The sequence below is a fragment of the Corvus brachyrhynchos genome, unplaced genomic scaffold, assembly GCF_000691975.1.
Source record: "Corvus brachyrhynchos isolate BGI_N302 unplaced genomic scaffold, ASM69197v1 scaffold56, whole genome shotgun sequence".
In the NCBI taxonomy this organism is placed as follows: Eukaryota; Metazoa; Chordata; class Aves; order Passeriformes; family Corvidae; genus Corvus; species Corvus brachyrhynchos.
The window spans coordinates 10,986,007-11,000,507 of NW_008238664.1; the positions used below are offsets into that span (position 1 = coordinate 10,986,007).

The 14,501-nt window shown below is 37.0% G+C and overlaps 1 protein-coding gene across 2 annotated transcripts; it reads right to left on the bottom strand.

The window, feature by feature from the left end:
• NUDT4 (nudix hydrolase 4) lies at nucleotides 1-14,165 on the bottom strand. Of its 2 annotated transcripts, none has more exons than XM_008636572.2 (4): nucleotides 13,917-14,165; nucleotides 7,357-7,401; nucleotides 4,745-4,832; nucleotides 1-3,677 (listed from the first exon to the last, which is right to left on the bottom strand). In XM_008636572.2, exons 1-4 carry the CDS (start codon nucleotides 13,968-13,970, stop codon nucleotides 3,475-3,477), a joined length of 390 nt encoding a protein of 129 aa, XP_008634794.1. In that variant the 5' UTR covers nucleotides 13,971-14,165; the 3' UTR covers nucleotides 1-3,474. The 2 variants fall into 2 exon arrangements, with proteins under 2 accessions (XP_008634794.1, XP_008634793.1); XM_008636571.2 differs by having other exon boundaries at nucleotides 4,745-4,829; nucleotides 13,917-14,053.
• Nucleotides 14,166-14,501: the final 336 nt, after the last annotated feature.

Sequence of the window (14,501 nt, forward strand, 5' to 3'; positions counted from 1 at the left end):
TTCACAGGACTAATTTAGATTTTATTCTGGTATTTTTCAAATATAAAAAGTCAAAATTCTTACATCAATCTTTAAAGAAAATCCATGCAAGCAGGTCAAAATGTTTACAACTTAATTCCCTTCCCACTCCCCCTTCCTTTCAGTTTTCACTTCACAAACCATGCTGGTAAGTAAACCAACTGTCTGCCCCTCACAGTTTTTTTCACAGCATGTTGTTAACAGAACAATGCTAGTCTAAGTCAGGGGTGCAGTAAGCACCAAAATAAGATTTTTCACTTGAACAGCCTCTCTGCAATACCTCAGGATTTCTTGTGTTTAAAAGCACATCCATTTTGCTTAATTCTGGCTCCATGTGATTTTAAACTTTAAGGCTCTTTCTTTGATACCACCATAATGTAACTCATGAGAATCTCAAAACCTATCAGCCAGGAAAAGCAGCAGTACAAACTAGACTCTGACAAGTGCAGATGACAACCTGTCTCCCTTTTTCCTCTGGAGAACCAAATGGATACATTGTACAGAAGTTTTGGCATGAGAAAAATCCCAAATTTGCTCTGAAATAGGTTTGGCCTATCTAACTAGAGATCCAGGTAAAAACGAAATACTTTTAACATTTGATAGGTAGTAGAAAAAACTGTAGCCTTCCTATTCCCGTTTTTACAACTCTTTCTGTTGGAGTTTAGTGTCAGATTTCATTAGTACTGAAGCCATACTGCTGTCCCTTTACTACAGTTGTTTGTTCCCTGTAGCAAAACTGAAGTGTCTTCAGTTTACATTTGCAATTCATAAAACATTTCTCTTTGAAAGGGGGTAAAGTCAAACTAAGCAATAGAGCTTCATTCTGAAGGTTGCATAGAGACTGAAGAGATTTATACAACAAATGCTGTTAAAAAAAAAAAAAAAAAAGCCTGTCTGGCACTACTGAACAGCTCAAATGTGTGTGACCAAAAATATTTATAGGCAATCAACTGAGTTTGTTAGCAACAGCAATACTGTACATTTTACATTATTATCAAATACATAATTCAAGAGTTACAAAATAAGATCATGCATTACCACTAAATCTCATACAAGCTTGGATTGATTTCATTCCAAGAGTCTGAAATGGAGACAGAGCATTTTTTTTTTTTTTAATGAATAAGAACTCAAACTCTGGATTCTGTTTTAGTTTTCATGGATTTGATATAATCTTGTTACAAGAAAACCTAAGTTTGCTCAATTTAAAGTGTTAAAATAACTACTGAACAAAAAAGTGAGCATTAAAGTAATCAAAAAAAGGGAGCTAAATGATTCATTCTTTTCAAGGCAGCTTTGGAGCCAGAGGTACCCTTCCACCCCATGAGTATGATTTTAACAAAGATTAGACATTCATCATGCTCAACCCCACTTTCTCCTGTTTCACCTGGCAAAGCAGCATGTGTGAAAGACCATTCAGTTTAAAGCAGTGAGCTGAGCAAATGGTGTCCCAGTCTGGCACAAGTTCAGTGTAAAGTGGGCATAGCCATGTGTGCACTACTGAAATAGCACCTCTCTGTCCCTGGCCTCCCACCTCCTGACTGAAAAGATGGAGAAGCTGTTGGCAATACTTCCACCCTTAGGTGCACCTGAACACTTGCATGTTCTTTCCAGTTCTGGAAGTGACCTGGACAAGGAGCTAAGAGGGATGGAAAGCAGTGTCCTACCCACTGTTTCAGAAGTCTTCAGCTTTGTGGCTCATGCCTCTTGTCAGTAGCATTTATACTTCTTCAAAGAGAGCAGCATTAAGAGATCAGATCATCTGTCTCCCTAGTTTCACTGCATTTACATATGGCACAAGGTTGTTTTTCTTGGAGTAATTTGTGGCAACAACATTTTTTCCCTAAAAAAGTGTAACAGCACAAAAAAATTCATAGCAGCATTTTACACAATTTGTGTTAAAAAAGTAGAAGTTAACCATTTGTGTATTGAGTAACAAAAGGTTTAAATTACATTTATTTTCCATTTTACACTCACTATTTACTAGTTGGACTATTTACAAATGTTCAAATGTTGTATAACAGAATGAGCTTTACCCAGAATAAACTTCACATGTGAGGTAGTGGTCTACCTCAACCTGTTTTGGCTGGATATAAAGGAGGTACAGTTGGGTTTAGATCCTAGAAAAAATTCAGAAGTAGGATGTTCATGTGAATTAGATTGTGTTCTTGTAGAAGAAACCATGCACACACACACACACACACACACAGGGAGAGAGAGTAATCCTATGGTAAAAACATTAAGACCAACAGTGGATTTAGTTTTCCTCTTCTTGGATGAAAAGCAGGAGAAAATAATTAGAACAGGGAAGTTGTCAGCTGTACCTCATTTATTCCAACAACATTTTTACCAAGAGGCCAGCTTTTATTTGAAGAAGTATAGTAATTGATGTTAAAACAGTAGAACTGAAGGATTTAAGAATTAACTTAAAATTGGGGGTTTCAGCACACCTAATAAGAAAAAGGAGTATTATTTCTCTACTGGTGTAATAGGTATCAACACTCCTGGCCCAAGCACTGGGGGCAGCACGACTGACTCCTGCAGGGCAAGGCACCTCAACACATGCTTGCTAATAGACACCTCTGCAACCCAAGGGTGCCCCCTGGTTAACTCTTACTTTCTTTCCTCCGAACAATTTTAAATTACAACAGACTGCAGGAACACTATATGAGATGTTTCTAATTGAAGATTAGAAGTTTTTGGAACCTGCAGTGTAATCACACCATGAACAAAACATGTATCAAGGTTAAAAGGAAAAAAAATAGGGGGAAGAGAGATCTACAATGTTTTTCACTCAAATCTTCTGACAGTTCATCAGCTGACCAGGTGATGAAACAAAAGTCTAGTGGATAGTTTTGGTAGCTGCAAGACAAAGTTATTGTTCTTGCCCTAGTTATATGTTAAATGAAGATTGCATAGGACAAGGCAACCTTTTGGGTAACTGAGGCAAGCAGTGCTTAGTGTTGGTATCCTTAGCTCCTGGCAGGCTGAATGTGGTTTAGTGCTTTATTGTAGTCACCCTTGTGCATCTCTGCCTCCAACACATCCATTTACCCAAATGCTGCCGGCTTAAGGTCTTAGCACTTCATCTGTGGATACCAAATAAGAGTTTAGTATAAGACTATTTGCTCAAGCTTTAACTACTGACTAAAACTCACAAGTTTTGAATAAGCTGAACACCACTGAGATGCATATTTTATTTTAGCAGATACGGAAATTTATATAGTCAAGTTTTTTTTTTTCTAATGGCCTATTAAGGCATCTTAAAAAAAATCCCTATATGGCTTTGGTTTGCTGAAGTACTATTTTACATCATTAAAAGAAAAAACATGTTCAAATAAATTCAACATTATGACACATTCACATATTTCACTTAGAACTGACAGTTATACAGATGCCTACATGTGATCACAGATGTCTCCTGTTGTGATGACACGAATAAAAAGGTAATCCAAATGTTTATCTCACAGTAGAGGGCAACCCAGAAGTCTGTGCAGAAGTGACATATAAGGAGTTATTATCTGGAAGAGGGGGAACCACAGAGTTTCCATTAGTGGGTGAACAGCTCAGTTTCAGTTTTTCCAAGTATTCTGCATGAACAGGCTTGTGACACTGAAGGACCTTGATTGCATCTTCTACTTTAAACCATTCTCTTTTCCTTCCTGAATGAGTACAATCCACAAAGAACAGAGTTACAAAATTTTAACAGCACTATTGGTTGCTATCTGCTTACTCAGTTTTTCTCAGTTCTTTAGAAGTTGAAATTGTCAGGCAGAAGAGTTAATGAAAAGACCTTGAAAGAACCAATGAACACAAGAGATTCACTCAAGCTTACTAAAATGCAACTCGTAATAAAGCCTTTCAGACAACTCTCTTGAAGCAAATGCTGGACAGAAATTAATGTGACTCTTTATATGCTCCAAAAGCCACATCTAGTCAGAGGAAAGTGTGATATTATTTAAATGACTTGATAACTGCCATCCTACATTGTCATGCCTAGCAGAAAACCAATCTTTAGACTGAACATGCATGCAGGAAGAATGGCTTGGCCTGATTTCAAAAGCCATGTTCCATACTCAGAATCTCCATAAGCATCCAGATATGCAGTTACTCAGGTTAGCTGTAAGTTTTAAAAAATAGTATACCTTGTATCAGAGATATGTTTATGTAAGTTTCAAGCCTTAATTTTACTAAGATCAGCTTAAGACCATCTTACTTTTACAAGTCGGTCCTTTAAAATTTGAGGTCTCTGAAAATACATATACCAGGTCAATGATAGTATTGTTAAAAGTGGGATTAATTCTATTTTTCATTTGGTTTTACAGCATCACAAATACTATGCTTGAACATACATAAACCGCTTAATATCAAGGACACTTTCAAAAGCACCCTAGAGTATCAGGCAGTAAAACATTCTACTTTTTATGGAAAAAGCAATTTGGCAGTATAGTATTTGGCCTTTCAAAAAATTACAAGCTGTATCCCTAACTAATAATGATATTTATTCTATCATAATGTTGTATTAGAGTATTCTAAGTATAAAAGTAACACTATGTTCGAAGCAACCCTAGTTATGTATGTATTAAAGTGTGCAAGAACAGCATCCCTTGACTTTTTCTAGAACATAATTAGTATTCCCCCTGAATTATAGAAATTGCTTCAGAAAAATGAAAATAGTTTGCTTAAAACATTTTTAAGTGTAGCACATAAGGACAAAGAATTAATTTACCTATATTAACTGAATCCTCCCAGTCTTCCAGTATTTCCGTCACAGTAAGAACATAAACGTACGTCCTATGCTTCCGATCCTGGTTCTGCTTGAATATTAGAAGTAGAAGTTTAAGTTCTCAGCTAAGTAACTTACAGACTTACGACATCTATAAGATTAGAAACTACTTATCTCTAAAGAATAGTTGCCAGCAAGCCTGGCTTTTATTTTCACTAAACAAACATCTGCACTTAGGAGATCCAAAATGATGGGAAAGCAAAAATTTTATTTGAAACAGCTGTTCTATTTTCCCAGACTAAAAAAACCCAACCAAACCCAAGACAACACAAACAGTTTTGAAGATTGTGAAGTTCTGACTAAAGTATGTTCTTGATCATCCAGCTAAATATTAGAAGTTGTCCACTAGTACTGCCCTAGGTAAGTAGTGGTACTTATCTTTTACATATGTTGTAAGCTACCACAGTAGACCACATTTGCTAAAACTGTTTCCACAACTCATTTCCTGGATGAAAGGTCATTTAAAAAAACCCAAACACTTTGCAGGATGGAACCACTGCATCATGTGGCCATGTCATCTACACAATGCCAGCTATAAAGTTTCACTCCATGAGTGAAGCAAATTAAATAGCCCACGCTTGCAATCAGGACAAATGCAAAAATCATTGGCCATCTGCTCATTCAACAGGTTTGCCACAATGGCAGCACTCACCACTTGTTTAGAAGGCATGTGTTTTGCAGAAGGCAGGTTAAATACAGACTCTGACAGAGGTATCTGCTCAGGGCAAGGCCACTATGCTGCAGCCCATCCATGCAAGGTTGGCACAGACTTTACTCTCTGCTACTCCAAAGCAGGCTAGTGGCAGTGTTTGAGGTGCTACCCAACCAGTCAGACCCTCCTTTCCCTTGGAGAAGAACTGAGCTCCTAAAAAACCCAGGACCATCTACGATTACAACTATGTTAAGAACGAGGAGATGTTATGGCCTAGCTCCCCTAACAGATGGTTGTATCCTTGTGCCAATAACCTTTCCTATTTAACTGTTTCACTGCAAGCTTAATATAGTTTTGAACTGTTGTGCTTTACTAGGAAATAATTCTTCAAGAGTCCTTGGTCAGTGTCACCATTAAATAGGATAGATATATTTATAACACATATCCTTTCTGGCTGTAGTTCTAGAGTAAGAGGACTCACCAGCAGCATTTATTCCCATCTTCTCTTAGTTCCATCCCCAGGTCATAAGGTGTGGCCCCCTCAATGGTACTAACAACAGTTTGTGGGGCCCTGTTGTGAAATTAAAGTAGGGCCTTGATTTAAGTTAGAAGTAGCCTGGAAAAGTGACACCACACCAACTTTTCTCTCTTCTGGTATAGCTGGTGTAGATGGCTTCAGAAGAACATATCTGAATTACCAATGAATCATCATGCTTTGCAGCCCCTGTCTTAAGGCAACAACATGATAGGTATCCTGGGTTTTTCTGATCTGAGCTGGGAAATAGAAAATACTTTTGTAGACTAACCAGTAGAGTTAAAACACGGCCAAGTTTTTAGTGTGTAGGACCATCCAGTTCAACTCAAATCCAAAACATATCAGAAAAATGTAAGTACTACTAACTACAAAGCTTCAGGAGCTTCTCTAATTGTGTCATGCCTTCCATACTTCAGATGATGGGACACATGACTAAGTAATACTTCACACAGGAAATCCCTGTCAGGAATGCACTGCCTCTAAAAGCAGAGTGAAGATTTGTATGTAGCTGAGACTAAAGGGACTTCCACTTAACATAGAGCACAACATGGTAACACTGGATGTATTATGAGCTGAAGACTACTAACACTACAGTCTGCTCCTGTCTCAAACCTGAGCAGAAGTGGGGAACACCAACACTAAAATGCAGTTCTAGCTAGCATGTGTCCTTGCGCTGTCTGTAGTTCAGAGTCTGATGTTTATATTATCAAATAGATGTTTTTAACTACATGGTTTGCTAAAGGTCGGATTTATCTGCTATCCAAAGCCTTGGCCTTTTTTTAGTGAATCGAAGCCATAATGAGAATTCATATACAGACCCATCAATTTACACATGTGAAAGCTGACAAATTACTTCAGCAAAATCTAACCAGGGAGGAAAAGTCAGAAGAGTGCCTCAAAGAAGGCTGGTGTAATGTTTCAGAAATCTTAAATCTATCAATGATTTGGTTTTTAGGTTTTGTTTTTGTTTTTAACATCTAGGTGTTGTCCAAGTACTAATTTAATCTTCCCAGTAAAGGTCCAAAATGACCTGAAATTAGCTCAGTTGGTCAGAGCCTGGTGCTGCGTAACACCATGGTAATGGGCTTGATCCCTGTACAAGACAAAGTGAGTTGGACTCAATGATCTTTGTGGGTCCCTTCCAACTCAGAATATTCTGAGACTCTGTGAAACTGGTGTAAGTACTTTGAATTCTTCCTATTAATCTTCACACATCATGTAACACCTGAAGTCCTGTCTAATGCAGCAGATCCAATAACACTGCAAAATTATAGGTAGGTAATACTAATGAACTTAACTCTGATGTTGCAGTTTTATCAGTTCTCACAAACAAACCATTGTTTTTAGAACTTAAAAGAAATAGCTCACCTCAAATATCCCAAGTAGTCTGCCTAGCTTTCCCTTTACTCCAGCCTACAAAACAAACAAACAAAAGTGTTAGCATGGGGTATTAATATAAAAAAATAAAGTATCTGTACCATCCTCCTATATTAGCATACTCCTCCTTATTAGGATTATTTAAGTAAGAGTTTTAACTTAAGTTTTAATTAGATTGTGCTGTACTACTTTTGGAGCTTCTGGTTTTAGACTCCTTATGAGTGTTAGAGTGCAAAAGCTTGTCCTAATGAGTGGATCAAAGAATCCATAAATCTTTCAAGGCTTCCATCCAGACCAAATAACTTAAACATTTTTAGTGTACTGTATTTTTATTAAATAGATAAATCATACCCAATACTGAAATAATCCAGGAAAGTATATAGGACAAGAGAATTTGAATTAGTATTAGAATTAATTTAGAAAAGCAATCATTGAAACTCCAGTGCTGTTTTACACAGAAACTTATATTTAAGTTTTCAAAATACGATAATAAATTAAACTGTAGGTTATTGCATGGGTCTTGCAGCATAATGACTTCATGTGTGTTGGTTTTTATATCAAACTAGCTTTTGGCATGTAATATAAACCCCAAATTTACATCCCCAATTCTCTGCAGTTTTTAACTGTTTTTCTAGCTAGTAACATTAGAAATGGCTTTCAGTTCAGAGTTTTACGCCAATATTTTAAAATAATCCCTGTGTGTATCAGCACATGCTTTGTGACTTTTATCAATTCAGATAAGGTGGTCATTACTTTCTACTAAGACTCTAAGGTTTGCTTTTCCAAGTGTAATATATAATGCCTCTTCCAAGGGACATTGCTTATGATCATCCCTATGACAGACATAAAGGCACATGTTGCCTACTGGCAGACAAAGCCATATTTAGGTTGTTTTTGTCTTGTTGTATAACCTATATTTAAAATAGGGTTTCTTAGTGCTAAGATGACATTTTCTAATCTTCAGTCTTTGCTTCCAGCCTTAGCCAAAGACAGTTATCAGTGTCTTATGTCTTTATATAAAGGACCATATGCATCTTAATTACATTTTAATGACTAACTAACAAATAACTGGGCAGGCTTTAGCAATAAGTCTAATCGAAGTCTTACAAGTGATGTTTTCTGTGACTGTCTTTTTAAAGAAAGCAGATGGCTGGTGTTATTTATTAAACCATTTTGATGAAGGAAGCCTGAACACAGCCCGTGCAAATCATCAAGGCATTTTGCTTATCTAGAGCAAGAGCTAGACCAAAGTTAATGCAAAACTACATACAATATTGTTTGTTTGCTGTGATGACTGAGATACCTGTTAGATCTCACAAAGCCAAAATACACAACTGGACCTGACAGATAAGTGATTAAGCAGCACATTAATTAGGAAAGTGACAGACCCTTATTTTGGGCTGAAAGAGTAAGCTATGACACAACAGGCACTAAAGATTGCTTGTGCTCTATACTGGGTAATGAAAAAGCATTTAGTAGCCAAAAAGAACATGCTGAAGAAATGTTTAAGTTTTACTGATGAGTCCCAATTTCCTCAGCATTACAGTATCATTTCAAAAAGAGAAGCAGAACCTATAAGAGTACAAAAGTATGCTGCTTTCCCAATTTTTGCTTCATTTCTCATTCAGCACTATCTAAGAATTACCATATCCTTAAGATTTCTACTTTGTAGAAAAGTGAGCAACTAGAAAAAGCAATTTCCCATCATTCTATTCCATCAAAATAACAATGTGCATCTGTGGGATTAGCCTTTTTTTTAATACTTCAACCCCAAGTATGCAGCTTTAGCTGCCCAAGTTTTGTAATTTCTGTATTTATTCTCTAAAGCTGCAGCACAGAACAGATTAATATCATTAAAGATATGGCTTAAGAGCACAACAGTGAAGCCCGTACAGACTCTGCAGGTTTCTCAAACATTAAAAAAACCTTTTCTAAGTACGAGGAAATTGCTCTAAATGGGCCTAGTGCTCAACCAGAGGGAGAAGAAAAAAACCCCGAACACCCCCTCCAAACCAACCAAGCAAAAAACCACCCAAACCAAACAAGAAAAAAAACCCAAAAACCCCGACAAAAACCCCCCACAAAAATCAATCCTCCTCAGCCCCCAAGTCCAAATAACTGCCTCTCCACCCCACAACCCCAACCTCCCCTCAAAACAAAAAACTTGGAAGATTTTAAAGCTCTCTTAGAAGTCCTGGCCAAAGCCTTAGTTATGTTATAAAGATTTTTGAAGGCAGGTGTATGGCAACAGGACTGTTGAAGGACAAAGAAACTCATCATCAATAGATGGAGGAAGGCTTCTCTGAGATGCTAAGTGGGAATCTAACAACTAATATGTAACACATGGCAAAACTGCCATGACTAGCTAAGTTTACTGATACTGAATAGCTTTCATAGAGAAGTTTGACAGCTTATTAGCATCCCGTAGTTACAATGTGAATTTACCAATGTTAGTTTAAGTGGAATTTACTTAACAGTTTCTTTTTTCTCCCTCCAAGCAAATCTGTGGTTTAAACAAATACACCTAGCTGACTAATTCTGAATGAAACTATTAGAAACACTTTATTACATCGAGTGTAAAAACTCCCCAAAGCTTGAAGTGAAGCTTTGGTACAACCAGATGTTTCTACCTAAATGTGATTATTGTAACTGATGCCTAGTTACTCTCTAGTCAAAGATACATGTTTCTAAAATGTAACAATTCCTGCATACAGCAGTGTATTTTGAATCACTCAAAAATACAAAAAGGTAGTAATTCAAAGTCTCATTATTTTTTCCCTGAAAATAATATTCAACTGAATAATCTTCATAGTTTAAAAAGTACCTTGATTTTGACAGTGATCTTTTAAGTGCTTTTGCTGACAAGAACATTTCCTTCAAGTTCTTATCTTAATGTAGTTCCTTCAAAATGTGTCAAAGCTAAGTGCTAGAGGACCAAGAAATGCGTCAGCTTTATCCCCAGAACATCAAATGAAGTTCCCCCTTTTCCAATGCTAAGCTTCTAATCCAATACACTGGTTAAATTCTAGACTTTGAACCATTTTGCCTCTTGTGAAAACATACTTCTTCCTTTGGCTTTTATGTACCCATGGCTGTTAGAATATAGTTCTTCAAGTAAACAGAATCTTATAGGCCTCTATAAGCATGTAAGACCATCTAAACTTTGGGATAAAAGCCTGAAAAAACCCAGCTTTCTTCTGAAAGACATTAAATGCTACACTTCCCCAGAACAATTCTCTAAGGAAGTCTGAGTACTATGCAAATAGGACCTCAGATCTGAATCTTATACATGTATTTTAGCATTAGTTTAATCCAATCACAGGAGAGAAAACTATCCACTTCATCCCATAATCATTCAGCAAGAGTCATGCTGCAGTTCAATTTTTAAGCTAACAGTCTACCAGGGCAGAAAGTTACTTAAGATCTGAAAGATCTGAGTTATTTTTAACTCTGGGATCTGTAGGATAGTATTGTAGCCATTTTAATGTCTACACTCCTGATGGGATGGTGGCACGACTACTCCTTCCCCATTTTTGCATACTTTTATAAAAAAAAAAAATGTTTGACTACATCTGCCTTAATCTTTCAGCAGAGTGTGCTTTATTAATTATTTTTGCAGTGTCTAACTAGTTCTAGTCTGTAGCACCCGATCGTTTTTCAAATATTAGATGCTCACTGGAGCTAATTCCTCTATTTCCTGTGAGAGATCTTCAATAATATAACTGCCATTTTCACTGTTGCAGCAAATTAATCTTTAGGATCACCCTCTTCTTCTCAGAAGCTACACAGAGCTTCCCCACAAAGGGCTGGGGGAAATTGCATATTTTCTCATAGGCATTTCTAAATACTACTAATTCAAACAAAGTAAGAGCCTCTGTTTTTTGTGAGATGGAGCAAGAAAAGGGAGTGGGAGGGTGCCCCTCCATTTACAAGGCTGGGCATCATTGGCTTGCCACTCATTTGTGTTATATTTCTTTGAACAGTGCATGTGCAGACAACTCATTTTCATCTTTCGTGCTATGCAATTAGAGACAAAGCTCCAAATTCATTAATGGAGTTGCTCCTCATTTAGATGAGGTTCAATACCTTTCTGGGATTGCTTTATACTACATCATTTTGGTATTCTACTGTAAGGTTTGTAAAACTGTCAATTTCCTGTAACCTGTGAAATGTCAGAGAAACTTAAATGAAACATTCCAAATATTCAGTAGAGGTAAAAACCCATCACTAACACGAACAGAACTGAAAATAAAATAGAAACTGGGGTCATGTACAGAGGCAGACTATGAAACAGCTGCCATGCATGCACGTTTGATTACCGAGATCTTTGAGTTTTAAAACAAGGATTCTAAATACACTACTGTTGGTGTTGAAGTGAGGGGTATTTAAAGCCAGTGGGCTATCAACACTTCTACCATTAAAGAATGCCATTATAACTCCCACTATGAATTTATCCATTTTAATAAACTAATAGAAACCAGTGCTTAGTTTGGGCATGACCCAATTCTGAAGCAACACATTTCAAACCAGCACCACTGTGCTTTCTTTGAAGTTTATTCATTCACAGAACTCTTAACAGCTCACTGTACTGTAACCAGCTTGCCAGGTGACATTGACCTTAGTATAAAAATAGAAAGGACATCCATCTTTAGAAAGGTCACTATGAATTTCCACAGCTCAAACCCCTAAATACCACTGTTTTTTCTTTAAAAACGGCACTTTGCAACCTCATGGAAGCATACAAGACTTAGCTGGTAGCTGAAGAATATTTTACTTGAAGGCATGAGCTTGCTTCTAAGACTGATCAGCTATACAAGCTATCATACCCCAGAAATTCTGAGGGTGTAGAACAAGAGTAACCAAATTATTTTTGCTTATTAAAGCCCCTAGTCTGTGAAAACTCTTTATGCATTTGCAAGCACAGCTCAAAGCTGAACATGGCTGGAACTTTATATCTCACTCCAAAACATCATAAAAAGCATAGTCCTTTCAAGATCATCCATTCTTCACCACCAAAGAAAAAACCCCAAACATATGACTACAGTTCAGTCAGCTCTTATTTAACATGGAGATGGGACTTTACCTCATCTTGGACTATACCTTAAGTCAGATCAGCAATTAAAATTACCAGTGTTCCTAAGAATATTGAGCAGAGGACTGTGCTTTTTAATCCTACCCATGAACTCATGACAGTGGGAAGACAAGACTTTCCCTAGGGGTGTTACTACTGCTTGGAAGCCTAAATCTTTGCTGACTCATTCCTAGAATCCGAACTCTTTGCTCCTTCCAAATGGACTGCACCCTGGGGCTAAGTATGTTTTGTGTAAGTTTAAATGGGCTCCTCCAGCAAAACTGAACACAGTATGGAATAACTTTGATTCAGTGAGGCTTATTTATGCTTGAACCTTGCTGCAGGAAGGTTGCTGAGAGCAGCGAATAGTGAGGCAGTCTGTTCCCCAAGTAAAATGGGAGAAGGGTCACTGAATCACAGTTCACAGATCTCATTTTGACACTGAACAGCAGGCACTGTTTGGTGCAAGTCACATCTACATCAAGTTCCGAAGCCACAACACCACAACAGAACCAGTCTTACAGGTAAGCAAGATACACCGCCAAATAGCATAGCTAATAGGAAAAAAAAAATCATTCCACATACTAATCAGCAACAATATCAGTGTGTTTTGTGAATTGCAAAATGGCGTGAGAAAACTGTTTAAGTCTAGCAGAAATTCTCTAGTTCACTCACCAGAATGCATCCACTACATGAAAAACCTTATACCTTCTATTTAAAAGTGTGATATTCTGATTTTTTTTTTCTTGCAGTTTTATTTGGCCTAGACATGGCTGTTAGATATTAAAGTAACACTTAATATTTTTGACATATTTTCCCAAGAAAAATAAATAGCAAATGAATTCTGAATTCGGAATTCTGAGTTTGAAATTTAAGTATTGTAGTATAGGCAAACTGCATGAATTCATCATGACTTAAAGCTCTGTTTTCCCTAGGCATAGGAACAGAGATAGAAAAGGAGACTATAACCATGGTGCTGTCTTTATAGATAAGCAGCCTTAAATGTATGAATTCTCAACTGCTCAGATAGATCAGTTTCTAATCTGTTTAGTTTGGAATGTCCTCAAAGGTCTGTTTATTTCTAGTTCTTAGAGCTACATGTTAATGGTTAGTTTACCTTCTCTCTGTTCTAGAAGAGCTGCAAGTCAAACATTGTTTGCACAAACACAGTAATGTTACACTACAATATGTCATTTGGCATAAAGTCACAGTTCTACTTCCAGTACTTGTTTATAAAGGCAGACAGAAATTTAGCTATGAAGTGAGAGAGTGCTGTGAAGAAGCTAAGTTAATTAGTTCACCTCACCACACTATACCCCAATTCTAACACACAGAACTGCAGTTCTTTGAATTTCATAACCACAAAGGTCTCAGTGAAATACTGGATAAAGGAGGCAGTCCCCTCTTCCTTCTTGGCTCCCATCTGAAGATAACAGCAGCAAAGATCAGCTGGATTTTTTGTTTGTTTTGGTTTTGTTACCTCTTCATACACCTCTCTCACAGCTGCTCCCCCCGGCTCTTCTTCTGGTTCCATTCCTCCACCTGGTACAATCCACTGATCTGGATATCGGCTACTGCTTACCAACAGCACCTATAAATAATTGCAAGTGACTGTTAAATACAGCTCACAAGTCAGGAATCTCACTACAATCTGCTTTTTCAGCAATGCACTTATTCACCTAGCCAGATGGATTATAGACTTTAGAGACAAAACATAACAGGCAAGCAGGAGTTGAAAAGAGTGAAATAGTTAACATCCAGTCTGTTTTATACAGCTAAGTCAAGACAATGTCATTAGAATCCCTTTGTACAAATGCTTTCATTGGATGCTTAGACACAATGTGGGAAACACAGAAAAATGTGCACAGGAATGAAAGCTTACAACAAAAATCTAGTAACAATATTTTCCATTACTAAGTCTTCAAATCATATAGATGACTAAGTATGAAAATTAAGACATTTTCATCACATAGAAGTTAAACTAATTCTTCTGGCTAAAAATAGACTTTTGAAAATATTTCTAATTTTTAGTCAGAAACAAACTTATTAGTTACTGAAGTGTTAT

What these genes read in the sequence shown, in the direction of transcription:
- NUDT4 (XM_008636572.2), bottom strand. Translation starts at nt 13,970, where the DNA reads ATGGAACCAGAAGAAGAGCCGGGGGGAGCAGCTGTGAGAGAGGTGTAT. An exon ending in TGAGAGAGGTGTATGAAGAG is followed by an intron (nt 7,402 to 13,916) that starts GTAACAAAACCA and finishes TTTGTTTTGTAG; the next exon opens with GCTGGAGTAAAGGGAAAGCT. An exon ending in GGAGGATTCAGTTAATATAG is followed by an intron (nt 3,678 to 4,744) that starts GTAAATTAATTC and finishes GTACTCATTCAG; the next exon opens with GAAGGAAAAGAGAATGGTTT.